General features: G+C 51.3%; 13 protein-coding genes across 13 annotated transcripts; 4 read left to right on the top strand and 9 right to left on the bottom strand.

Moving 5' to 3' along the window:
• Nucleotides 1-114: 114 nt before the first annotated feature.
• Z517_02878 (uncharacterized protein) lies at nucleotides 115-1864 on the bottom strand (the record flags this gene model as incomplete). Its single annotated transcript, XM_013431986.1, has 2 exons — nucleotides 115-1098; nucleotides 1148-1864. 2 exons carry the CDS (start codon nucleotides 1862-1864, stop codon nucleotides 115-117), a joined length of 1701 nt encoding a protein of 566 aa, XP_013287440.1.
• Nucleotides 1865-2776: 912 nt separating this feature from the next.
• Nucleotides 2777-4006, bottom strand: Z517_02877 (uncharacterized protein; the record flags this gene model as incomplete). Its single annotated transcript, XM_013431985.1, has 3 exons — nucleotides 2777-3161; nucleotides 3218-3397; nucleotides 3450-4006. The coding sequence occupies 3 exons, from the start codon at nucleotides 4004-4006 to the stop codon at nucleotides 2777-2779; spliced, it is 1122 nt and encodes a 373-aa protein (XP_013287439.1).
• A 90-nt stretch (nucleotides 4007-4096) lies between these two features.
• Nucleotides 4097-4837, bottom strand: Z517_02876 (uncharacterized protein; the record flags this gene model as incomplete). Its single annotated transcript, XM_013431984.1, has 1 exon — nucleotides 4097-4837. One exon carries the CDS (start codon nucleotides 4835-4837, stop codon nucleotides 4097-4099), a length of 741 nt encoding a protein of 246 aa, XP_013287438.1.
• A 1403-nt stretch (nucleotides 4838-6240) lies between these two features.
• On the bottom strand, nucleotides 6241-7455 carry Z517_02875 (uncharacterized protein; the record flags this gene model as incomplete). The annotated part of the gene is made up of 3 exons (XM_013431983.1): nucleotides 6241-6832; nucleotides 6906-7046; nucleotides 7115-7455. The coding sequence occupies 3 exons, from the start codon at nucleotides 7453-7455 to the stop codon at nucleotides 6241-6243; spliced, it is 1074 nt and encodes a 357-aa protein (XP_013287437.1).
• Nucleotides 7456-8074: 619 nt separating this feature from the next.
• Z517_02874 (uncharacterized protein) lies at nucleotides 8075-8486 on the bottom strand (the record flags this gene model as incomplete). The annotated part of the gene is made up of 3 exons (XM_013431982.1): nucleotides 8075-8241; nucleotides 8302-8357; nucleotides 8407-8486. 3 exons carry the CDS (start codon nucleotides 8484-8486, stop codon nucleotides 8075-8077), a joined length of 303 nt encoding a protein of 100 aa, XP_013287436.1.
• Nucleotides 8487-9342: 856 nt separating this feature from the next.
• On the bottom strand, nucleotides 9343-10521 carry Z517_02873 (uncharacterized protein; the record flags this gene model as incomplete). The annotated part of the gene is made up of 4 exons (XM_013431981.1): nucleotides 9343-9665; nucleotides 9718-10059; nucleotides 10122-10306; nucleotides 10502-10521. 4 exons carry the CDS (start codon nucleotides 10519-10521, stop codon nucleotides 9343-9345), a joined length of 870 nt encoding a protein of 289 aa, XP_013287435.1.
• Nucleotides 10522-12092: 1571 nt separating this feature from the next.
• On the top strand, nucleotides 12093-13956 carry Z517_02872 (uncharacterized protein; the record flags this gene model as incomplete). The annotated part of the gene is made up of 4 exons (XM_013431980.1): nucleotides 12093-12182; nucleotides 12236-12530; nucleotides 12581-13204; nucleotides 13280-13956. The coding sequence occupies 4 exons, from the start codon at nucleotides 12093-12095 to the stop codon at nucleotides 13954-13956; spliced, it is 1686 nt and encodes a 561-aa protein (XP_013287434.1).
• A 489-nt stretch (nucleotides 13957-14445) lies between these two features.
• On the bottom strand, nucleotides 14446-15664 carry Z517_02871 (uncharacterized protein; the record flags this gene model as incomplete). Its single annotated transcript, XM_013431979.1, has 3 exons — nucleotides 14446-14746; nucleotides 14850-15243; nucleotides 15322-15664. 3 exons carry the CDS (start codon nucleotides 15662-15664, stop codon nucleotides 14446-14448), a joined length of 1038 nt encoding a protein of 345 aa, XP_013287433.1.
• A 598-nt stretch (nucleotides 15665-16262) lies between these two features.
• Nucleotides 16263-17750, top strand: Z517_02870 (uncharacterized protein; the record flags this gene model as incomplete). The annotated part of the gene is made up of 1 exon (XM_013431978.1): nucleotides 16263-17750. One exon carries the CDS (start codon nucleotides 16263-16265, stop codon nucleotides 17748-17750), a length of 1488 nt encoding a protein of 495 aa, XP_013287432.1.
• A 316-nt stretch (nucleotides 17751-18066) lies between these two features.
• On the bottom strand, nucleotides 18067-19227 carry Z517_02869 (uncharacterized protein; the record flags this gene model as incomplete). Its single annotated transcript, XM_013431977.1, has 1 exon — nucleotides 18067-19227. The coding sequence occupies one exon, from the start codon at nucleotides 19225-19227 to the stop codon at nucleotides 18067-18069; it is 1161 nt and encodes a 386-aa protein (XP_013287431.1).
• An 874-nt stretch (nucleotides 19228-20101) lies between these two features.
• Z517_02868 (uncharacterized protein) lies at nucleotides 20102-21163 on the top strand (the record flags this gene model as incomplete). Its single annotated transcript, XM_013431976.1, has 4 exons — nucleotides 20102-20170; nucleotides 20221-20371; nucleotides 20440-20505; nucleotides 20553-21163. The coding sequence occupies 4 exons, from the start codon at nucleotides 20102-20104 to the stop codon at nucleotides 21161-21163; spliced, it is 897 nt and encodes a 298-aa protein (XP_013287430.1).
• Nucleotides 21164-21765: 602 nt separating this feature from the next.
• Z517_02867 (uncharacterized protein) lies at nucleotides 21766-22145 on the bottom strand (the record flags this gene model as incomplete). Its single annotated transcript, XM_013431975.1, has 2 exons — nucleotides 21766-21881; nucleotides 21947-22145. 2 exons carry the CDS (start codon nucleotides 22143-22145, stop codon nucleotides 21766-21768), a joined length of 315 nt encoding a protein of 104 aa, XP_013287429.1.
• A 1121-nt stretch (nucleotides 22146-23266) lies between these two features.
• Z517_02866 (uncharacterized protein) lies at nucleotides 23267-25297 on the top strand (the record flags this gene model as incomplete). The annotated part of the gene is made up of 4 exons (XM_013431974.1): nucleotides 23267-23916; nucleotides 23972-24350; nucleotides 24411-24816; nucleotides 24873-25297. The coding sequence occupies 4 exons, from the start codon at nucleotides 23267-23269 to the stop codon at nucleotides 25295-25297; spliced, it is 1860 nt and encodes a 619-aa protein (XP_013287428.1).
• Between the last annotated feature and the right edge of the window lie 65 nt (nucleotides 25298-25362).

Raw genomic sequence — 25362 nt, 5'->3', positions numbered from 1 at the left:
CCAATCCCCGTCAACAACGGCGATCTCATGTCATCTTGTTGACATGTTCAATGGTGGCCGATTGCCAAAGTGCCTTGGTCGGTATCCGGGATTTCTGCTCGGCAGCATTGATTATTAAATGTGATCAAGAGACGTTAGATTGTCAAAATTGACCCAAGTCGTACAGTCGAAAGCATCCATGTCAAGGCATTCGTCATTCAGGATCCATGGAGTGACCATGTCAAAGGTGTTTGGGTTTGGATGATCAGCTTGTCCGGCCAAGCTGGGAAACACGGAAACATTGCTGGTCGGTAGTTGAACCCCGCAAAAGATGTTAGAGAAAGGGAGCAACGACTGCAGGATGTGGTTGGGGAGGTGGCTTCCTTGAATAGGACGTTCAGGCTCCCGATGCCCCATTACATCGTTCGACCCTGTCTCTGGACAGATGGTGGAAGCCGCATTCTGCTCGAGGTACTGTAGACGAATCAATACAGCCTTCGCTCCAGGCCATTTCAGACTCATGGTCGCTAACATGCTGTCTTTGATGATGCCCAGATCTTCCCGTAGCCTGTCCGATTGCGTCGAAGGTAGCCGTAGCGCCGCAATCAATTGAGCTCCCGCCACCATCGCAAAATAGTCATGGATTGGGAGCAGGAAATTGATATCGTCTCGATGTCCCATTTCTTCGTAGAGGCGAGCAATGCAGGAGGCTGCAAGAAGGTTCCCCTGGTCTGCAACATTCTTCTGATGCAGATTCCCAGGTAGACTCAAAAAAAGAATGACGCAAACGCAATACATGATATGTAGTTCCGAGCCTGGGCGAGAGTACTGCAGTCTCCTACCTCGATCTTGGAGCTTGAACCGTGGATTTAGCTCTCGGACCCACGCTTGAAGGCCAGTGACAATGTCTGTGACATCAAAGTGACTTTGATGGCGTCGCTTTATGCTTGCTTCCACGATGCTCGCCATGATCACCACAAGCTTGGAGAACTCAATGAAGCATAGGCTAGCATCATTCAAAGTCTGAAAGTCTTCCAGCTTGGGTAACTCGATGTCAAAATCCTCGGCTCTGATCGGCAGAGGACGTCCAAAGCATACGGCTTGCAGCACATTGTTTCCCTTCTCAGGTGTCAGCTGTAAAGCGACAGTGATCTGGCTAGCAACTCACATAGATTGTCCACCAGACTCGTCGACTAACGCCGGTGTCAGACCTGCCACTGTATGTCGTACGACGGTGCAGACCCATCTGGATGGCCAACCTCAATGAAACCCCATTCCAGTGCCACGGGCTGTCCAAGGTGACCTTACTTGGTGTGCACATGCTCCAAGAGCTAAGAAGGCACATGGCTTTCAGCCTGTTGAGATTGTCAGGCTCGACCTCAAGGTTGAGAAGTAACTTGGCGTTTCGGTAATATGGGAACGCGAGCGGACCGGGCGTTTTCTTGTTGTGAGGATGTCGGAGGAGAGACCCTACCACGAGAACCGCCAGACAGAGCAAAGTTGATCCGTGGCCAGGAGACAATAAGTCCGTCTCTCCAATGACCGGCAGCCGATGAAAGGCGTGATCGCGATACAAGTCGTGCATTGCTCGAATGATGGAATCTCCGGGAAGGACCAAGGCTTCGCTGGCCCTGAGGATGTTTTGCGTGAATTCGTCTAGGTTGTTTGGCAATTCAGAAATATGTGCCTCAAGAGCGTCAACCTGATTTTTCGCACATGACTCCACGGCCAGGTGAGACTGGTCGCCAACGAAGCCAGTGCGACTCGGCGTCTCGGTGGAGGCTGACGTCGCAGCCTCGTCAGGAAGAGGTGCAGCATTGTGTGGCCTGTCCGGCCCCCGGATCTCATACAATCCAGGTGATGGCAATTGGCCATCCGAGCGCATGGAGGGATTTTCGGGCACAGGAGCCAGCCTCCGTTTCTTTCTTCGAGCACTTTCTCGAGGCTCACAAGTCTCGTTGTTGCGAACACAGTTGTGACAGCTACTAGGCCGCGACTCTCCAAGATTGCATTTGACCTTCGTCCATCAGCTTAGCCCCTCACCAATCTCGACGCATCATGACGACTTGACACTGACCTTTCGCATGTGGCAGGCTTTGCAGACTATTCGTGCTCGTTCCCGGGGGGGCTGGTCTCCGCCCATCTTTACGCCAGCGTGTACGTCAAATCTTAGGACGCTCTTGCAACCCTGTGGGTGTGTCGCGCCGTGCCTGTCCGCCCAATGTTTGAGAATTTGGTGGTGGCAGGTCTACAGTGTCTGGAATGTTGACGTTCGTTGTGAAGTTTATCAGATAGCTTGGCAGACAACCAGTCATGGCTGAATTGATGAGCAGCGAAGCGGCTATCATTTGATAGGCATACAAGGGCCGCCAGGGTGATGATGGAGCCACAGACTACGCCGATTATCACGCAGGAAGAGATGCCCAGCACCAGCTCAAAATCATTTGGGATGCTCGGAAGAGCAGTAGTAGTGTACTAAGCCTTTTATGTACTCGTACCTCGGCAGACCAGGACATCGTTATTCCCCCGCAACCAGGTGTTCGACCTCCCTCCTGGGGGGTGGGTCTTCAGTCATATTGGACCAAGAACCACGATGTCAGAGGGTGGATGACGAATTCAGGTTACCTCTTGATAACGAACATTGAATGTCGTTCAGCAATGAGAGCGGGGATTATTCCAAACCTGCTTGACTGATTACCAGAGACAGGTGCATACAGCGAATCCCCACTTTTCCATTGATGGGCATCAGACACCATTTATCTTCATTTCATGTCTCGCTCATCGCAGACGTGAGAGATCAGGAATGGATCGACAGCAAGAACTTGTTCCTTTCGACGCATCCGCATGCCAAAGCATGCTCCTGGAATCTGGACACTATTTTGTAAACGTCCTTGCCCATCTGGTCGTCCGGCTGGTTGGACACGTCAACTGGAGCGACCGCAAACAAGTTGACAAAGTTGTTGCTCTTGGCCGCTGGGAGCTCTTTGGCCAAGATCTGATGAGCCAGTGCCAGTGATTGATCATTCAAAGCCCGGAAGAAGTCGACAACTTCAAATCGAAGTGCTAATTCGTCCATCGCTTGAAGACAAGTAGATAGGTCGTGGACGGCCTGAGGTGAGCATTGCATGGAAGTTTTTATCGTCAGGTAATTCATCGTCAATGGTACTGATAGACATATGACCCTGAAAATGGCATTAGACCAGTGTGCCAGGAAAAGGAATCGTGAGGACCAGCTTACGCGTGTGTGTTCAAAAATCGCATGGCTTTGCGCTTTAGAACGTCTGAAATCACATGTGTTGTTCTCAACGCCGATTCCTTGAGAGTTTGGTGTGATATTTCGCATATCTTCGCCACCCACGAGCTTAGATGGGAATTTTCGGCCGAACTCAAGGTTCTGTGGAGGGCTGAAACGACGTATCTTCCAAGTTTGGGTCAGGACACGTCACATGGGAAGCAACAAGGGAGCTTACTCGAACAATAACCTCAACATCGCTTCCGACACAAACAGTGGGAAGTTAAGAGGATTCGTCGAAATGTCATCCACGGCGTCGGCCATGAGTAATCTTTGGTGACGCGACTTCCAATCGCCCAGTAGCTGCTCGATTCGATCTGCGTCTCCCATCAACGGGTGATTACTATGGCCAGATGACACAGTCACGGTCTGTGCCAGGGGGCTCCGCCAGGTAAGAAGTCTACAAAGAGGCTCGGAGTCTGCGGTGAGCTCGCACGATGCCAGGAGCACCTGAATCAGCTTTTGTTTGAGTTCGCAACTGACAAACCAAGAGAACCGAAGGTCTTCTTCCAGATCTTCCACCGAAAGCCGAGGGACAACGTCCTGAAGCTTTGGTACGCCGTTGGAGCGGTTCCCAAGTCTGATGTATCCAATCCTCGTAGAGAAAATAGCCCTCAGGCGTTTCCATTGCGCTCCAATGCGTTGCTGTTGGCATGGTGATACAGAATCTGGCGAGAAGATTGCTTGTTGAAGTATATCGTGGGCCTTCAAAATCCAGTACTCGTTCTCAAACATAGCGTCTGGGTATTTTCGCTGAGAACTTAGCAACAAACAGCATCGTACCCGACTTAAGTCATCATTTTCACAGTCTGCTTCGTATAGGACCTAAATGCGTGACACGATGTCAGTGGGAGATGTACATTGATGCGAAAAATTGTCGCTCAATTTGGCACGCTGGTAAAAGGTATCCCGCATCTTGCGAACACTGGCAAAGGATGCGACTTTGGATTCCTCCTCCGTGGCATGTGCACTACCAGCGAAAAGGAGAGCATTGAGATATGCCAAGCTCATTGGGCGTTGTTCCTCTGCCCATGTTACTTCTTGGGGATGAAGGAGGGCCCAAATCTCCCATTCGCTTGCAATTGGGGACGCCCAGTAGCTGTAGCTAAAGTAGTAGCCAAGCAGGAGCTCGATAGTTGCAAGGGGAGGAACAGACAACGCGTGTGCTTCAGCCACAGACGCCGTTGTGTGGGAGGGCTTGCCACATGGACACCACGCGGCAATCCAATTGGGGATTGAGGCCCTTCTTGAGTCGCAGCAGTGGTTTCTGGCCCTGTTCATGTCTGAACTAGAGACAAAGATGCCAGAGGGAGACGGGTCAGAGCTCTGGAGAGGGTTATTGTCTTCGCTAGAGACTGGCTGATGGGTCGAAAAGGTGGACAAGGAATTTTCAAAGGCTGGATCGGTGTGGAGTTCTGGTAGAGGACCAGAAATATCCAGCATAGCCAGAGATTGCTCTGACTGTCGGTTGGAAACGTCCTGGGAGCTCCCGACCTGCCAAAGTTGCCTGTTCGGTGAGGTGTGATTCACCAGATCGAGAAAACAGTCAGTGCTGACGTTGGCCATGTCCAAATCCAAGATTTGCTCCTGAAGAAAGCCATGCTGCCTCGGACCTGCGCCAGCCAAACTGCTGGACTTGCGAGGACGTCTAGCATGGTTTCTTCATATTAACATTGCAGTCCCATATCATGGAGTAACTCTTTATTTACCTCCTCTCGTTGACGATACACTCTTGCTCATCAAGCACGCAGTTGTTGCACCGGTCGGGGAAACGAGTGACGGCGTTGCATCTCACTTTTCGAGAGCGACACCAAAGACAAGCTGGTGAGAAACTGTCTCAGTACAGGAGACCCTCTTTGCTTGCACTGTGGACGACTCACCATTTGCAGCACGTCGCGGCTTTATCCGCGCAGGAGTGCTGCCCGTATGGCCCAGGGAATCATCGTTGCCGTTACTTGTGTCCCGTACGAGCGATGAGCGCGACGGGGGATTGTCCATTTGTCCAACAATCTTGTCTCCGCCGATGCCTTTGACCAAAAAAAAAAACCCTTACTAGTCTTGCTCGGTTCTCAACAGCAAAATGATTCAGAAGCTGGGTTACGGAACCCGGGAAGTGCAGATGGTCGGTTAAGTCTCCTCTGGGGTAGCAATGGCCACGACGCGGGGGTGTTTGGGCTTGCTCCCATCCCTCGTCCCCTGAAACTCTTTCCACATGGCCGAATGAGCCAGAGTGCATGGCCCAGACAAAAATGGACCAACAAGGACGACCCTGGTGAGTATGGCAGCAGCCATCTGGCAAGCAGAAAGAGTGGGCGGTCTCTGATACAAGTGCTGTGCATTGGCAATCTTGCCTGCTGGTGCCACTCCTTACGATTGAACCGACTACCGGACGCGAGTACACCCTGATAACCGCGATTCGAGTAGAGTCACACTTACCCCTAGCCTTATTGCCGACCAACCGCTTTGCCGGGGCGGGAGAAGAGACTCAGTTCTGGACCATTCTTGAGCGTGAAAACTTTCACCCAGAGCATGGCTGAGAACTTTCTCACTAGGAAAGAAAGCCTGGACTGCTCAAAGTTCTCCGGCACGCAAATGATCTGCCGACTCAAACATTTGATAGTTCTCAAGTCAGGCGGCCACAAAATCTCGGCTTTGGACGTTGAGAACGAGATACTCAAGAACCCAAAGGTAGCAGGAACCATCGTCGTGGGACTTGAAGACGAAGAATTCGGGCAGCGCGTGGCTGCGGCGGTAATGTTGAATAAATGTACGTTTTCACTGTCGTGTTGATATCTTGGATTGGTATTGCTTTCCTTTTCGTTGGTAACGGTTAACCCCGTTCTCGGTCTACGATCCCTGTGTAAGCGCATGAGGTAGGAGACGATGGCAGACACGCAAGAGCTGATTTTCATAATTCACATAATGTCGACGAGTGGGCATCAGGCTATCGGCGCGTCGTCTCCACAGGTTTATATAGCAGCTTTCATGCCTTGCAAAGCCACCTGAAAATCTTTCAAAAAGTCCCAAAACATCTTTTCACGCCATCCTTTCTCCCTCCAATTATTCGCTTTGGCCGGAAAGAGCTCAGCGTGGGACCTGACCGCCCCAGAGTGAGCGTAGAGGAACAATACGTTGTCGTCGGCGTCGAATTCCTGAACTTTCGTGATAGTCTTGATTGCTTCTTCAATAGAAAGACCCATCGAGGGCTCAAAGAATGGCTGCTTTGGGCCGCGGCCTCGTTTGTCGTTCAACGCCTCAAGTTCTGCGCCGGGACAGATGACGGGGCCGAGATGAGAGGGGATCTCGACGTGGATTTCCCTGGGAAGAGGGATGTATTCCGACGGGCGAATCTCCCCCCCGTTGTGACACAAGTCGCCTCCAAGAAAGATGAACGTGTCTGGATCTTGAGTTGTCCGCACTAGTCCACTAAGATGGCCGACTGCATGACCTGGTGTGTCGAGAAGATAAAATGACCCGTCTTCGAATAGATCCCATGCTTTAAACTTCCCAATTTGGAGCCCTTGGCCTTCGTCAAAGTTGATTTCACGGACCTCCCGGCCACTATCAAGCCCGAATATTCGGTCAGATCACCGTGAACAATACATTCAGTACAGTAGAGTGGTAGCAGACTTACGCGAAGTCACTCTCTCTGACAGGAGCGTCGACTTTTTTAGGCCAACCAGGCCAGAAAGCAGCCTTGAATCCAGGTCCTACGATGAGCTCCGTGCTTGGAGGAAATGTCGACGGATCACCCAGGTGATCCCAATGCCAATGACTAAAGCGCGGCCAGTCAGTTCCGTACGAGATACCCTCGGTAGCGGGGTGTAGCCAGTTGTATCTTACCTCCAGATAACGTGATTGATGGACGCAGGTTCAATCTGGTGCTCTTTGAGAATGTCGGCCACATGCTTCTCTGATTGAATATCCCAGTTACGTTTCTTCAGGTTGTCTGATATTGGGGGTGCGAAGTCCCTCCAGTTTGGCGGTACTCCGAGATCAAAAAGAGCCTTGCGGCCGGTAGCGCTCTCAATCAAGAACGACCAAGTTGGAACCTCCGGCATGAAAGGCATTCCCTCTAGCGGTGGCCTCATTAGAAACTCCGTGGGGAGTTTATTGATTCTCGTCGTCGAGTCGATGATGCTGATATCAGCACAAGCGCCTGCGGGGACATCGAAGAGTTTCATGATTGATGGACTTGATATTGACAATAGTGATGATATGCGGTTGAAAAACGAGAGAGAAAGACACACCAGCCGTGGTACCCATAGCCATGTCAAAGAACTGGCTGTTTGCTGACCGCGCCTCGGCAAGAATGATTCCACCCCTTGGATGGCTTTGCTGAGCCACCGGCTCAGGCCCGTTGTTACTTGGCCGGGAATCGCTAAGGCGCCATGGGGAGTGGCATCACGAGGTCTGCTAGAAAATGGACGCGTATTGTACGAGTAGATGGCTTCTACGCACAAACCAACCTGTTACGTGTTGTGATGTACGGGACAATGCCCAGGGACCCGACCTATAGTCCAGGAGCTGTGGGATGAGACTCAAGTGCACTGACTCTAGCACTCTTGACACAATATCACATTTTCTGCCAGTAATTATGGACTCGAAGCGTTTCTGATTTGCATAGACCAGTGTACCTGGTATTTTCACCAACGCCTTGTTCTACAAGGCTGTACGGAAAGCGGTTGCCAACTACAAGACAAGTCAACAGATGCTCCCGAAGTACGCCTCGATGACTTACTGGATGAATTTGGATCTTTTCCGACGGCTAAGTCAGCAGCAAGGATACGAAAGAACGGCTTTTCATAGAGATTCGCAAACCTTCTCGAGATTCCAGACTCCTTCTTTCGCGTAAACATCCCTGCGGATCTCTTCGAGGACCTCTTCACGAGACGAGGCTCTGGCCACAATGCAACTGCCGGTATACTTTTTATCCTCGCCGTCGCGTGGCGGAGTGCTCAAGGTTGCTCCTAGAGACAGATGAGTTCTTCGGTTTGAGATATCACCTTGCACGCAAAGACAGAACCTACCTCCCAGCACCCAGGCTCCGCTGTCGACACGTGGCTTGAGACCATCCATATGTTCACTTCTCATCGTCAGCTTTGATTCTTGCGCAGCAAGCCTCTGAACCTTACGGCCTTGCCTTCAGCCGCTTCTCCAAAGCGCCTTCATTGTCAGGAATCAAGACAAGCCAATCGACCTTGGGAGAAGCCATCTTGTGAATGGAGAAAAGATAAAGCGAGAATCGAGTTTGAGATTGAGCGGGATTTTTGGTCCTTCAAACTTGTGGAGAGCGAGCCCTGACACCACTTCTCAACAACGACATTCTTTTTTTAAGGCTCATACGAACCACCTCCGTGACTCTGTCTAACGGTGAGCGCCGAGTAGGAACCGGTAATAGCCGGTTACATGGACAAAGATTCTGTTTACCGACGACCAGGCGATGCAGAGCCGATGAACCGAGATGCCGTCCTCCCGCCATGCCGGTATGTAATAATACCCCAGAGTTACCTTTTCAGTGGAGCCCCACTCTTGCCCTCCCCCCTGATTGGCAAGTGTGGAGCATGTTAGTTTTGAGACCATTCCTGTTCCAGGTTTAAAGGAGTGACAGTGGTAGTTTTTGTTTTTGGCGGCACTTATAGCTTCCTCTTTTTCCATCTAATCATTTTTACGCAGAGGACTGGGATACTCTATGGAGCTTGCATTTATTCTGAGTGGCCCGCCTTCGGCCCTTTGCCGTTGTATATACGCTTGGTGTCTCGTGGCTGTGTCGGACAAGTACCGTGTTCGAGGTCCATTCTCGTGCTACTGTACAAGTACGTTGGCCATTGTGGGCCTCGACATGATAGGGTTCCTATATGCTTTAGCGCCTCGCCATGTCGGTTCCTTCGTCGGTGTTAGTGGCACTTCCACCTCAGAATGCTGCGGAATCAAAGTCTCTTAGACGAAAGCCCCATCCATGTCTACCGCTTGGGTCACGCCATATATGCAAGAATCCAAATCATCCGTCATGCACGTCCCAAGGAAAAAAGGAGCTGACCCGTACTTTTGAGCCTTTCTAAGATACGGGGTCATGCACCCACATTTTTCCGGAACCTCATCATGTTCCGCGAAAGATGATTGCGGAAGATTTCCTGGAGCCAAATCGGCCAGCCGCGAATGAAAGATAATAGGCTGAAGCTTGATGGAACGATCAGTCTTCCGGAGCGCCCTCTAAAGACCTGGTTGACCACTGCGTCTGCCACCACACTTGGGTCCATGACCGAAGCGCCCATCTTGCGAAGCTCCCCTTCGTGGCCCCTCAGGATTGGGGTACTGGCAAACGATGGATGCACGATGGTCAGCTGGATACAGTCTCCATTCTCGTAACCGTGTCGGCACTCCTGGGTCAGCACTGGGAAAGGTGTCAGTTGCCGCGAAGGACCACGCCATCCAATGGCACTCACCCTCGTGGAAAGCGACCAGAGCAGCCTTGCTCGAGCAATAATCGCTGGATCCTGGCATGGAGATGAAACTCGCCATGCTGGCAATGGTAACAATGTGGCCCTTTTTGTTCTTCAACATGTTTGGGAGAAATTCTTGGACAGTCTGCCAGTGGCAGAGTAGATTCACCTTGAACATTTTCTCCACGACTTCCAAAGGCGACTTGAGAATGGGTGCCGTATTTGAAATGCCAGCATTGTTGATTAGAATGGAGGGATCGCCCACGTCCGCTTTGATGGAGGCTCCAATCTCTCCTACCTCATTCCGGTTCGTCAAGTCGCAACGGTAGTACTTCAAGTTTGGCACTGAGAGTGTCGATTAGAGTGAGCACGGCCGCGGGTTCTTCACGCGAAATGATGCCACGTACCTGATTGCAGATCTTTTGGCAGAGGAGAAACGTCAAGGATGACAATTTTCGCCCTGCCTGCGAAGCGTTCTACCATCAACTTCCCAAAGCCTGAACAACCTCCGGTCACGACAACGATCTCCTTGGTTCCGGAGAAGTCCCAAGGCTCGCCTTTTTTCGACCATGACCATCCGTTCAGGGCAAGACTGTTTCGTTCTAGTCAGTGAACGGAATTTATTTGGCTCCCCATGAAAACTTTGCAGATACTGGGAGCTTGTGGTGGCCAGTGACTGTTCCTTGATGCATTGATATCCTCAAGAACACAAACAGCGTTCCTCTGGGGGAGTTTTCAAGACAGCGTCAATTTGTCAAGAGGAAGGCCAGGAGCTGGCATGACTTACTTGGACAGTATCCAGCTCATTTTGAACGTTGGTTATGCTATGGGAAAGGCTGCACGGAAGTGGAAAAGGGCACCCGGTTGCCCAAATGCACTCTTGTTGAAAGCAGCACTCGAGGATAAAATGCAGATACGATAGAGATGGATAGTAGCAGGCAAGACAGGACATATCCCAGTCAAACTGTCCGGAAAACGAGCGGGAAATCGGAACACTGTACATGAAATGTGGAACGCACCTTCAGGTGCCGAGGAATCGATGACGAGCTGGGAAGTTTCCCTCCGAATGGTCCAGAATACCAAGTCTCTTTCTGGTCGCCCTGGACAACCCAATGCGGCAGTCTAAGCAAGAGAAATCGGAGGGAGCATGAACCTCCACTGTGTGGCTCCTTGGACTTGTCATTGGAGGGAAAGCTACCTAATTCTGAAAAGATGGCCTCGAATGTCCTGAAGACGATGCATGCTACAAAAGGACATGGAGAAGGAAGCTGGAATCCACAACTTTCCCTTCGTAAAAATTCAAACCTTCGACCCTCGACAACAGATTACAGGTTCGTGAAGTATCTGGAAATGCAACACTGAGGACCTCTCCCAGTCGTAAGTGACTGTCACCCGATCAAGGCATTGGACAAGGATTTGCGGTACGAGCAGATGATCTTTACGCCTCTCTTTGCTTGGTGAGTTGATCCAATTCGCTCCATTTTGCCGACATACCTAACGGCATCCCCACCTAGTCCTATTCTGGAAGCAACCTTCCGAGAGACTTATCCGCGGCTTCAAGGCGTAGAAGATAGAGTTGATGCGATGCCAGATGCGCAGTATGAGACAGGCTCAACAGAAGTCTTGTGATGAGTACTCGAATGTTCGTGTGCAGGGGTTGACCAGGCATCAGAGCGGCTATCATGAGCCAATCCGTCTGCATTGCGGCCATGCCAATAAATCGTTGCCATGCGAGTGTCTCAACACGGCAGCATTGTTCGGCCGGGCTGTCATACTGTATCCCCCAAAGCAGGTCACTCGCCCCAGCCCCCTTTGCCAGGGGTAAGAATCTGGGGCACCCCACTAGGAGCCCCGGCTCTCAGTGGAGCCGAGACATGCCCTCCGCATTCCTCTCTGTAGACGGTGCGATGGTATGGATATCGAAACCACTTGTGCAGGGCTCGGCACAGTGATCTTCTGTGCTCATGCCTATCAGCAGGGATCAGAAGTATCTCAGGCTCAAGCTCAATCTACTTTGATGTTCGGCTCGGAAGCTCTTGGGCCCCAGAGTATGCAGGAGATAACCACTGCTCCTCGGTCTACTCGCTCGATATGGAATAAGACTGTGTTGATTGAGAACAGGCAGCCGAACACATAAGAACGCCTGTACCATCCCTTGCTCTGACACCATCCTCCCATGCATTCAAGTGCTACTCGAGTCGATAACGCAAGACTACCTTTCATCGTTCTTTGTTACGTCAGCTTCATCAAGGTCGAATCCTCCACTTTTCGTGATGAGTGAGAAGAGAATCCTTCAGACTCAGGCACCTGGTGAAGCGGGCGAGCCGAAGAATCTTTCTACTCACGTAGAACAAACCAATGACTCACAGGACTCAGATATGAGTGCCACGCCACCCCATGACAACGACAAAGATGGTGGTGGAGTAGTAGTGCCAATCGAGAACACAGAGGACGACATCAAAATTGTGGTGAGCATGAACTGTCGGCTCGTCTTCACTCCAAGGCTGATCGTCCTGCGAAGTGGAACTACAAGAGAATCGCGAGCTTGGTCGCCATGGCCTTCCTATGGACGGGCTCTCAGATTCCAGCGTATCTCCTTGGCGGTATTCCGCCCTTGATCTATCGGGACATTGGTGGCATCGATCGATGGGTCTGGTTTATATTGGCCAACCTCCTCACGCTGGCGGCAGTGTGCCCATTTGTTGGCTCGTTGTCCGACTTGTTTGGGCGCAGATACGTTGCCCTGGTGGGAGCAGCTTTCCTGGTCGTTGCCATGGTGGTGTGCGGCACGGCCAACAATATGGACCAATTCATTGGTAAGGACTGCTCCTCCTGTCTGTGTCGTTGACGGGACTGATCTTTCAAGCTGGAATGGCACTTTCAGGTGCCGGCGCCGGTATCTGCGAGTTGACTTGCCTGGCGGGAACATCGGAGCTTGCTCCTACTCGACAACGTGGCAAGTACGTTGCTGGCCTGATCATGACGATTATCCCATTTTGCCCTTCGGCGTTATACGCCGAGCTCATCGCGGGCTATGCATCTTGGAAGTATTGCTGCTTACTGTCCGGTGTTTGGGCCTTGATCGGCTTCATTGGAGTCCTCTTCTTTTACTTCCCAGCTCCTCGGCCGAACCCGCGAGGCTTGACAAAACGACAGATCATCAGCGAGGTCGATATTGTTGGCGGTTTCCTCAGTATATCCGGCACGATTGTCTTCCTCGCCGGTCTTGTCTGGGGCGGATACCAGTACGAATGGACATCAGTACATGTCCTACTGCCAATGATTCTCGGGTTTCTACTCCTCTTCGTCGCATTCCCCATCTGGGAAGTCAAGTTTGCGAAGTTTCCAATGTTTCCGTCCAGGATGAAGCAGGAGACGAGGCTGCTTACATTGACGCTTATTATTACAGCGATATCCGGGTCCAACTTCTTTTCAATTCTTATGTTTTGGCCCACACAGGCGTTCAATGTGTATGGTCACGATCCTGTTGGTGAGATGACCCTAATTTGCCTTTGGTGTGAAGAATTTCGGACCTATAAGCTAACGTTACCGTGCCATATACTAGGTGTTGGCTTACGAACCCTTCCCATCGGTTTCGCAATTCTGGCCGGCTGTGTAGTTGTTCTTGTTCTCCTCTCGGTTCTCAATGGCCAAATTCGCTCTCTGCTTCTCGGATCGAGCATTCTAATGACCGCTGGCTGTGGGGCGCTTGCAACCGCCAATCTACACAATATCCATCAAATATACGGGATTCTCGTCGTGGCCGGTCTTGGAATTGGCGGAATCGTGGTCCCAGCCTCCATCATCACGACCATTATCTGTCCTGATGATGTGATCGCCACCGTCACTGCGCTGACATTGTCCATCCGCGTTGTCGGCGGTTGCATCGGATACGCAATCTACTACAACGTGTTCGTCAATCATTTCAGTACTCAGGTTGTCGAGAAGATTGCGGGGGTCATGACGGTCACACTTGGGGTTCAGGACCCCAATGAGATTCTGAGTGCCATTACCGCAACTTCCAACTCTCTGATAGAAGACCTTCGACTCCTACCCAGCATTGGGGACAACGACACTGCCTTTGAGCTCGTGGTTACTGCGGGACAGTTGGCATATTCGGAAAGCTATAAGTGGGTTTATTATGTGTCGATTGCATTTGGTGGACTAGCAATAGTGTGCTCCATGTTTCTCGGCAGCATCGACACATACATGAATGACCATATCGCTGCCAACGTGCAGTGATTATGACGAATGTCTTGGGGAGGAAGGTGAGGAGTTGATCAAAAGACAAGAGGTACAAAGATGGCGGAATATTGTTGGTAGGGGTCGTGACGACGAGGCAATACTCGGTGTAAATTGCATATCATCCCTAAAGATCAAAGATAGGTAGAAATTCAAGTGGGAAATGACAATCACCGGCTACTTCTTCCTCTTCACACCCCCCAAAACCCTGGGACTCTGAGAGGCTGAGGGGCGAGACTGAATGTTACCCAGAGCCTCGAGGATATTCCAACTCGGATGAGTTCAAAAGATTTGTCGGAGAATGAGAAAATTATCAGGAGCATCATGAGGAAACTGTTGTACTAGTCTTCTTCAACAACGAAAATGCCTTCAGCATCACCTTCGATCATATATACTAGACTGAAGATGTTCCCTACACCCCGGTCTGTATTACCACTGCCCAGCATGACAAGCTAGCCTGGAACCATTGGCTGAGACACCAAAACCTCGTTAGTGGCTGTTGGAAACCGACTCTCGGAGAGAAACAAAGTCAGGATTGCTGCCAAACGCAACAAATTCCTTGGAAGTTCTGTCTCTGAAGAATTCCTGTAGCCATGCTGGATATGATCGAAGCGCAGAGGCTCTAGAGAGGGTAGATGGAACCACCACCTGGCCACTACACTGCGAGCGGATCTGCTTGACAACGGCTCGCGAGACATGCTCTGGCTTGAGGATCTTTTTACCGACCAGCGCGCCTTTATTGACAAGTTCCTGTACCATTGGAGTCTGGACCCAGAAGGAGTGGATGATGCTGCAGATCTCGTCAGAGGGTGGTCGTCAGGGGGGTTTCAGCATCGACTAATGTCTGTCCCAGGCGGCTTGACAGGACTTGTTGGCAGGGCGAGATGACATACCTCGTACGCACCCGCGGTGCTTTGTAGTAATGCCGAATCTCTTGTGCCAATCCTTCATGAAAAGCCAGTGCTGCTGCTTTGCTGCAGCAGTAGTCCACGGCTCCTGCCATGGCGGCAAAGCTCGCCATGCTGGCCACCGTCACAATATGCCCATGGTTTTCCAGAATCATGTTGGGAAGGAATTCTTTCACGGTCCAGAAATGGGATATGGTGTTAACCTCAAAGGTCTGGGTGATGTTTTCCTCTGGGTCTTTGAGAAGGGTTCCGCCGTGACCCACGCCGGCGTTATTTACAAGGATCGTTGGTTGGCCGTGGTCTTTCCGGATCAGTCCTGCGGCCTTCTTGACATCCGCGCTTGAGGTGAGATCGACCCGGTAGAAGTAGGCATTTGTCGCTGGAGAAGATGGTCAGCTTTCTGGCCTACTGACAAGCGTGTATGGCAAAAAAACATGTTGCAGAAGGGGTCACAGACGCAGTCCTCTCAACGGCTCCTGGATATCGAGAATCGCCACCCGCAGTCCTATCGCCACCAGATCTTGAGCTATACAGTAGCCGATACCACTACTTCCCCCAGTTAGAACGACCAACTCCCGTGTTGGGTCCCAAGGCTTTTGCAGAGTGAAGTTATTGACTTTGAGCTGCGAATATCTGTTGCTGGCACTTTTGAGAACGCGCCAGACTATCCAAGCGATAAAGCCTTTCTGTGCCACAGGTGATCGAAGCACCCTTTGAAGGAGTCCTGGCAGTCGACTGATTAGACTCTCCGAGATATCCAGGACTTCCTGGATGCGTAGCTTATCGATAAGGCTCGACATTTTGCACGCGTGTTGACCAGCCAAATGATAGCCTGGCTGGCAGTGGTCGGATGCTGGGAAGCTGCGCCCATACATATGTTACCGTCCATATACATACATCTACTTGCTACCTAGGTACGTGACTCCTGACGAAAAGAACGCGAAAGGCGTATGCCGCGTGGGTGGGTAGATGATCGCCCGTGTCTCCACCAAAAAGACTTGTCAAACCCCTTTTCGGCATGTCGCGGAGGTTTGCTTCCTGTTTGGGCACCTCGGCCCCGTTCTCTTTCAACTATCTGTGTTGAGAAACGCACGTCGCCATGTCTCGCCACTACGAGTACGTTTACATGGCCGGAAGATTTTCGTAAACAGCACCACCATCGAGCTTCGACCAACAGGTTCTCGGCCGGGGTCTGTTACGTGAAGGTCCGAATCCTCGGCTATCAAGGACGTAGTTCTGGGCTGTGTCATCGTCTGCGGAACCCCATAAACATGGACGACGACCTCGATACAGTAGCTCTACGACTTTTTTTTTCTCCCATCGACTGCATAAGACGAATGTCGGAGGACGTCTGACTCGAAGAAAAGTGAGACGCGACCACAGACCCATAGTCTTACCATGGGTGACTCTCGTATGTCTGCCGACGGGGGCAGCTTTGATGTCATCATCATCGGAGCTGGTATCTCTGGTATAAACATGGCATATCGACTGCAGACCCAGATTCCAGGATGCACATACACCATTCTCGAAGCCCGCCAGAGTTTGGGTGGCACCTGGGACCTTTTTCGGTATCCCGGCATCCGGTCCGACTCAGATCTGTTCACGTTTGGGTTTCCATGGTATCCCTGGAAACAAGAGAATCCCATTGCCAGTGGAGACTCGATCATGGCGTACATGAAAGACGCGGCGGCAAAGTTTGGGATCGATCAGCATATCCGCTACAAGCATTCTCTGGACCAGGTCGCCTGGTCGTCAAAACACCACGCCTGGACCTTGACAGTCAACGTGGACGGTGAACATGCCTACTACACGGCCAGGTTCCTGGTCTTTGGCACCGGCTACTATGATTATCACACGCCTCTTGAGACAGACATCCCAGGCATTGGCAGATTCCAAGGCCAGACCGTCCACCCGCAATTCTGGCCGGAGCACTTGGATTACGCGGACAAACAGATCGTCATCATTGGAAGCGGTGCGACAGCCGTCACCCTCCTGCCTCAGCTGGCCAAGAAAGCAAAGCTCACCACCATGTTACAAAGAAGTCCGAGCTATATCCTCCCGATGCCTAATCGGGACCAGAGCCGGTCGAAGCTGAGCTATCTCCTCCCAACTTCTGTCTACTACAAGCTGAAGCGACTCTCCTGGATCATCTTCTCACGACTGTTTGTTGGCTACTGTCGACGGTTTCCCAATCGAGCCAAGCAACTGATCGAGAAGAGTGTGACACCTTTGCTTCCTCTCACTGTCCCCTACGAACCGCACTTCAAACCGCGCTATCTTCCTTGGGAGCAAAGGCTCTGCGTCTGCCCTGATGGGGACTTCTACAGCGCTCTCCGGTCCGGCAAGGCAGCGGTCGAGACGGCAGTCATTCAAGAAGTTGTCTCGGATGGCATCCAGCTGACCTCGGGCAAGAAATTGCCGGCAGACATCATCGTGACGGCCACCGGCCTCAAGCTGTGTATGGGGGGTGGCGTCCAGTTTGAAGTCGACGGGGAACAGATCGCCATCAATACCAAATTTCTCTGGAATGGTGTCATGCTTCAGGATATCCCCAATGCCGCATTCGTTATCGGTTACACGGATGCGTCTTGGACACTGGGGGCCGATGCCACGGCACACTTCGTCTGTCGACTGCTGAAGTCAATGTCACGCAAGGGCTACGTGGAAGCGAAGCCCTACTTACCGAACTCTGACTCGTTGACCGCTTCTCCTGCCTTCAACCTCAATTCGACTTACGTGGCGGTCGGGGCGAAAAGCTTGCCCAAAACCGCGGCGGTGGCTCCGTGGACCGGGCGCGGTGGCTACTTTTCGGACATGTTTTGGGCCAAGTATGGGAATATAACGAGGGGCATGCGATATGTCAATGGCAAGGCGAAGACCCAGTGAGAGATCGCGACAGGTTCCGGGGGGATGCATTTTCGAACTACGAGATTGGGTTCTGTCTGAAAGTAGAGGGTCATCTGCTTGCGACACCATAATCGCCTTTCGAATTATACATGTCACCATCTTGATGAGTCGTGAACAAAAAGGCGGCGCTCTGAACGAACCTCTAGGGGTGTCCAGCATGACAGTTTCTGTCCATGGACTTTTTCGGCATCCCAAGTCATGAGTCACGTCACAACTGCAATCAAGCAGGAGATGCGACGCAGAAGACAAGTTCTGCGCTGTGTCGGGCTCATCTGCTAGTAAACTAGATTGAGCATCATGGGACAGTAATAAAATCTGGACCACTGCGTAATAGATCATACAACATCCCCGAATATCCCTTGGTCCTTTGCTCCCAGACATGATCGACGACAGACGTTAGCTTCCGTTCAGAGATTGATGTGATGCTGAGCGCTGTCAGTACCTTGAAGATATTCTTGGGCACCTCGGTGGTCTCAAGCATGGCCAGGAAGACGGGAAAATTGACGTGCTGCAGCTTCGAATCGGGACCCCTTCGAGCCAGATAGTCTTCAAGGAGCCGAATGATTTCGTCAGCGAGCGCTTTTCCGGTAGCATCACCGGTCCCCAGAGGATTTGAAAGCCTGTGGATGACGAGCAGGCTCGCGGAGCGGTACATGAGTGCCTGGGAGACCATGGCCGAAATGTCGTCGCGTGTCAACCTTCCTGGTGACTCTTGTTGGAGCACCGGTGACCACAGCGTCAGTCTTCGTTTCAAGGTTCGCAAAGATTGAGAGTAATCTTCCGCAGTCGAGTCCCTGATCCTGTGACCAAGGACGCAGAGCTGGTAGAGCATGGGCATCAAGGTTGTGCACATGCCAGCCACTCGATCCACCAGGTACAAATCTCGAAATCCGTATTCGAGAACGGGGACATCCCCTGTGACCAGGCAGTTCACCGTGTCCCACAAGATGGGGGCTATCAGTATGGGATCAAGCTCAGCGTCTTGCGACATTTGGGAATACCATGGTTTGATCAGTGACAAACTGTGGCGCAGAACCAGCAATGCCCCGGTACACGTGGTCAAACAGTCGAACGCTGCAATGGTAGGGCCAAGAGCAGCGAGTGAAATTGCTTCGTCCAGGGTCGATGGTTGGGCGGTTCTCAGTCGTTCAAGGGCCGAAGAACCTCTGGAGATGTCAATGTCACTCCAGTTGGCCGCCCTGTGTCTCCTCCATATCAACGCTGTGAAGATGGCGCGAAAGCCATCCCGCACAGCCCTCGAAGTTGAGGAGCATTTCCGAAGAATGCGGTGAAAGTCCTGGGCGAAACTCGGACCGATCATGAAGATGTCATTGATCTGATAGAAAAACCCCACGCTCGATGATTGAACATCGAAGAGATCTCTGAGTGGAAGCAATTGCAGCTTCGACGAGGGCGAGGGTATAAATGATAGCGCCAAGGGCTGCTCGGGGCGCATTGTTGTGGTGTTGGACTCGGTCGGAATTTCAGAGTCAACTAGAAACCTTCGAGAGACTTCTTCACTAGTGGCACTTCCCGAACCTGGAGAGTCACCATTGACACCTCGAGGAGCGCGGTTAATCTCAAACACATGACAAGAGCCTTTGTTACCGAAAAGGATTGTGTCTGGTCGTCGTCCGGAACGTAGTCGAGGCCGAACATTCGTACAGGGCGTGCCCTGTCGCTTACAAGCTAAACACTCTGGAGCGTTTGGCACAAGTAGACATCGCACCTTTCTTCGATAGCATTGGTCACAAGTACGCTTACTCGACATGTATGGTGAATCAAAAAGATCGCTGAACAGTGTGATTAGGTCGATACTGAGTAAGGATGCGTGGAGGATTGAGGGGGTTGGAATAAAGATTTCTGGGTGGACATGGTGGAACCGTCTCTCGGCACATTTGCTTAGTCTCGGCGGTTTGCTTCCACATCTGGCGACGAATGGTGCACGGGTCTCCCACACAGGCAGGCAGACGATCGGCTAAAGTCGTTCTGGCGAAACCGCTGGCCCCACAGGGGGGTTGTACACTAAGAGAGTCTCGGGTGTTTGACGAGATTTAACTGGACTTCTGTTATCCTAATAGTGGGGACAGAATTCAGCCCCTCTCCCCCCGCGGGGGGTTACTGGTCCCCCCTCCTTTCTCCCCGGACACGTTAACGATACCTGAATGTACCGAGGGTCAGAAAGACGGAGAATTAGAATGCACACTCACTGAACAGGCGTTGACTGCCATTTCGAAGTCACCACTGGTCCCGTCCAACTTCTCTTCAAAAGTCGGAATATCATATTGCCTGTGCATGTTATCTGTGTGCCAGTTATAATCTCCAAAACCATGGCGGCATCGGGTTACAAGTACACTGATGTGGTTGTTGAAGTCCAAGGCCGAATCGGGACCATTCGAGTAATGATTGTGCTTTCGATGAGGTTTGGCTTTGTTCTGACTCTTGACAGCTCAATCGGCCCAAGGCTCTCAATGCCTTCACTACCACCATGATGATGGATGTGATTACCGCTCTGAGAGAGCTCAATCAACACCCCGATACTGTGTTCACAGTCATCACCGGCGAGGGTCGGTTCTTCTCCTCGGGGGTTGACGTCAAGGGTGAGGCAGACCTCGAACGAGTGAGCTCAACTCTCCAGGCAATCCAGCACTGAACCGAACTTCTATAGCGATATCCGCTCGCAAGCCAGTCCAGACCGCAAGTCTTGCTGAAAAGAAAGTTGCATCACTGACAGGTTTGGTGCCAGGTAAGGGAACTGTCCAGCCCAATCACAAGGCACAGACAGCTTCAGTACTAAGGGACAAATGCTGACCATCCCTTCGGCGAGAGCAGCGTTGGAAATGCTTCGTTCCATGGTCGACCATCAAAAAGTCCTAGTCCTAGCCCTGAACGGTCCCGCTGTCGGTGGCGGTGCCGCCTGGTTCGAAGGCGTCGCGGATATCATCGTCGCTGCTCAGGGAGCCTGGCTCCAGGTTCCATTCAACGCGCTGGGATTGGTACCAGAAAACGGATCGACTACACTTTTCAGTCATCACATTGGTGTTCGCCGAAGCAACGAGTTCCTCATGTTCGGTCGGCGGGTCACGGTAGAAGAACTGCAACAGTGGGGACTGGTTAATTTCATCCTCCCCAATGATGGCTTCCACAGTGCTGTCCACAAGTTTCTGGAGGATCAATTGGAAGTCAACGATGGGAAGAGCATGATGGAGACGAAAAGATTACAGAACCTGCCGCTCAGGAGGGAAAGAATGCTGGCAGTCTATGATTCGATCGATGCGCTGGCAGAAAAATTCCTTGACGGGGTTTCTACCAAAAGATTCCTCGAGAGGAATGCTCAACTTGGTTGTATGAGCCTCATCCTCGAACCCCTTACGCTCCATTCTTTAGACTGACTCTTCTTAGCTCGTGGGAAAATTCAAGGAAAGCTCTAGATTGCGCAAGCTGGTGTGGTCATACATGACAGTCAGCAGGCTGCTCAGCGATTCAAGCCATCTCATGACTTATGACAGATTTCGGATGGACTGGGCCTTTTGGCCCCAGTCATGAGCGGGAAGTCGAATTGGAAAAATTCCGAGACCTTGAGAAGCTCAAAGGCAGACATCCCTGTCTTTCATTTCAGAAGATGTGTCAGTCGTTTCTCGTCGTTCTTGCTCCCAGTGCTCGCACTCGGTCTCTGTTCTTGCTCTTGTGCCCTCCAGATCCGAGTTAACTGCATCATCTTGCGTCACACCGCCAGTCCCGATTTTAGAAGATTATCAAAGGAGAGCACCTGTGGGAGGTCCCAATGTGGTGATTCCTTGACCTTGTTGATCTTGACCACGATGCCAACGTCAATGTATCTACCTACTAGTAATGCCTATTGGCACTACCTACTATTACTACTCCCTCTCCCGCACCAAGGGAAATGATCTTCGTCATCTCAACATCCAGGGCTCAGACCGCGCTACATCACCGCTTGGCTCCGAATCTAGAGAGTATGTCGGAATTCAGGATTTCACCCCACAATTCCAATACCCTTCTCATCGGCCTGTTTGTTCTTATGGTGGAAGAGCATGCCCATTGCGATCGACAAGAGAATAAGCAGTGACATGCATGAGACCAGCGAAAGACCTGTAATCAGAGCTAGGGGATTTCATGCCTTGGGGATCGACGGAGCCTGGAGGCATCCAACTTACCGATGATCGGCACCCAACAGTAGAAGACAAGCATAGGAGACCGAATCCGGTACTTGTCCCCAAGATAGCCGCAGACCATCATCACAATGCAAGCGGGGATATGGGGAGGGGCGGTCAAGCATTGAGCCCGTGCCAGGGAAGCCTCCAATCCTTCCCGAAGGATAATCGGCAGGAAATAAGCCACCGGCATTGGTGACATGTTGTGAGGCCGAATGTTGCGGCGTGGACCCAAACGTTGACATTGGCGCAGTTCTTGAAATATTCTCCGACGGAAAATTCATCGGGCTCAGTGTCATGTCGGTCTGTCTCTTGCCGTCAAAATTTGAATTCACGCCCCTTTCGGCTGGCTTTGTCGGGGGGGTTCAACCACGGAGAAATAGGACAAGATACCTATGAGGCAAGTGGCAACGTCAAAGATGATGAAGATGAAACCGAGCAGCACGGTGACGCGTAGGTCGACCCTGATTTGAACTCGGCGTCGCTCCTTTGGTGTCACAGCCTCAATCTGGCCATCAAAGACCTGCTTTTCTGCTTCATCCAGTACCTCGGGCACATGGCCCTTATTTTCTTCGACGTAGCTAGGACGCTGTGCCTTCCCTGCCATATTGCTAAAACCTCGAGACTGAGTAGAAGCAATGAATCTTGACCTTTTAGGCCGACCGTGGGAGTTCAGACCCTTTTAATAGTACAAAACTGGACAACTCTGAACCTCTAGTTCCTAGGCTCTCGAGCGCCGACAGCATGGCCAAGAGTTTGGGTTGTTCTCATACCTTTTGATGGGCCACGCCCTTGACTGGCGTCTATCCCAACCTCTCCTGGCAATTCTGAAGCAGGAGCACCCTGTAGCTCACACCCAGGTTACGCGGAGTATTCCTGGGGTATCATAGTTCTGGGAATCATACTATGTGTGGATCTCGAGTGCTAGTCTTGGGGTCTTGCCAAGCAGCACCTCCACTGGACTTAAGTATGCTCGGCACCCTTTGTTAGACCTGGGATCCAGAAAACCTTTAGAGGCTTCGGCACATTCACTTCGGTACATTTCGGTAGACAGCTCGGTTATTGCGAGAAAGCATCGGCACAATCCAACATCAAGTTGACACAAGTAGCCCAACGTCAGGCTACTGGGCAGAATGGCATGATGCTATCAGACCCTAGGGGACGTGGTGATCATCTTCGCCGAGGCCTAGTGCTCAAGATTCAGGAAGATACGGAGTACCTCTGCAACAGGTATATCTCGCGGCAATAAAAACATAGTAGATTACTGCACAACATCTCCGGGTTGAGCAACAGCTCAACAACGCTGGAGAACTTTGAACTACGATGGCTCTTACCGTTGAACAAATTCCGATGGCCAAGAAGGTTGAGTCGCAGCAGCCCGATGTTGCTGTCAAAGTCCGGTTTCCCAAAGACGACCTAGTTCACCCCAAGAACTCAGCTATTTCAGAACTAAAATCTGAATCGCCTATTACTGCTAGTGGGAGTTCTGCTCTACAACCTCCTTCTTCTATAGAAGACATTTTGGAACAGCCGCTGGGCACGTGTGACCACGTGCGCGTTATCATCATTGGTGCCGGTGCTAGCGGCTTAAATATGATTCGAAGCATGAGAAAACACCTTGAGGATTTCGAATTAACCGTCTATGAGAAGAACCCTGAAGTGGGCGGGACATGGTATGAAAACCGATATCCTGGCTGCAAATGCGATATCCCTTCCCACAACTATCAGTTCTCCTGGAGACCTAACCCCACCTGGTCTGCCTTCTTTGCCGGAGCCCCCGAAATCCAAAAATATCTCAAGACTTTGACCGAAGAAGAGCAACTTCAAACTTCAATCAAATTGGGCTACCAGGTGGTTCGCGCGGATTGGAACGAAGGTGACGGCTTATGGAATGTCAAAGTCAAGAATTTGGCGACCGGAGAGATCATCGATGACCATTGCAACTTTCTCTTGAATGCATCCGGTATTCTCAAGTAAGGATCGACTCCGGCTATAACTGAATGGCTTCGTATACTAATTAAACGCCAGCAACTGGAAATGGCCGGATATCAAGGGCCTCCACTCGTATCAAGGACAGCTCATCCACAGCGCAAACTGGCCAAGAGAGTACGACTTTACTGGAAAGACGGTTGCCGTTATTGGCAATGGCTCCTCCGGTGTCCAGATAGTACCAGCTATTCAACCCGAGGTTGGCAAGCTGATCCACTTCATCCGGTCGCCGACTTGGATCGCACCGAGTCACCTGGAGAGGATGAGTCTCTCGCCGAAAGGGAGTGTTCTGACTGAGATCGAGCTACAAGGAGAGGCATTCTCGCAGCAGCAGATTGACCAATTTACAAAGGATCCAGCCTACTATCACGAATTTGTCAAGGCGGTCGAAGCGTACACCAATGCGAAGTTCAAAGGGGTGAGTACTACCTTCGTTTTACTTGGGTCTCTGTCATTCTGCTGACGGCCGTCGATTCAGACGGTGAATCATCTCCCTGAAGCCACCATGGCCAAAGAATTGATGACTGCACATATGATAGAGCGGCTGGGCGATGACAGACGCCTCATTGACTTCCTGATACCGGACTTTCCGGTAGGCTGCCGACGAATCACGCCAGGTGTGGGGTATCTCGAATCGTTGCGCAAGCCAAACGTCCAGGTTGTGACTGATTCCATTGCTGAAATCACCCCCGAAGGCCTTTTGACATCGACCGGAGAGGAATTTAAAGTCGATGTTATTGTGTGCGCCACCGGCTTTGATGTATCTTTCTGCCCACGTTTCCCCGTCATCGGTCGAGACGGAAAGAACTTGCAAGATTTGTGGAAAGAGCAGTTACCTGCTGCTTACATGTCATGCTTGATTCCTGAAATGCCTAACTATTTTGGTAAGTCCAGTTCATGCTGGTGTATGAAGTCTTAAGTAGCTGACTCTGTCTTCCAGTCTTTCTTGGTCCGAATGCCCCCATTGGCCACGGAAGTGTCCTCACCATAACGGAACATGTCGCGAAATTCATGATCAAGATTATTCGAAAATGCCAAACTCAAGGCATCAAAGCCATATCTCCCAAGAAGGATGCGGTAGAAGAGTTCTTGGAACATGTTCAAAAGTTCATGCCTCGAACAGCATGGTCAGGCAATTGTCGGTCATGGTTCAAAAATGGCAGGGCTACCGGACCGGTTACTGCTCTGCATCCTGGCAGCCGCATTCACTGGTTTCATATGCTCGAAGATTTTAGGGGCGAGGATTTTGACTATGTCAGACGGACACGAAACCGTTATGCATATCTTGGGAATGGGTTCTCGATTAGAGAAATGGAGGGAGGGGATCAGACATGGTACTTGGATCACCCAGATGTGTTATTCTGAGGAGTCAAGGAGGTTGATGGCTTCGTTGGACTTATAGATACTAAATTGCATATAGTAGAATCAAG

Source organism: Fonsecaea pedrosoi (genome assembly GCF_000835455.1).
Source record: "Fonsecaea pedrosoi CBS 271.37 unplaced genomic scaffold supercont1.2, whole genome shotgun sequence".
NCBI lineage: Eukaryota > Fungi > Ascomycota > Eurotiomycetes > Chaetothyriales > Herpotrichiellaceae > Fonsecaea > Fonsecaea pedrosoi.
This window is presented reverse-complemented; position numbering and strand designations above follow the sequence as displayed.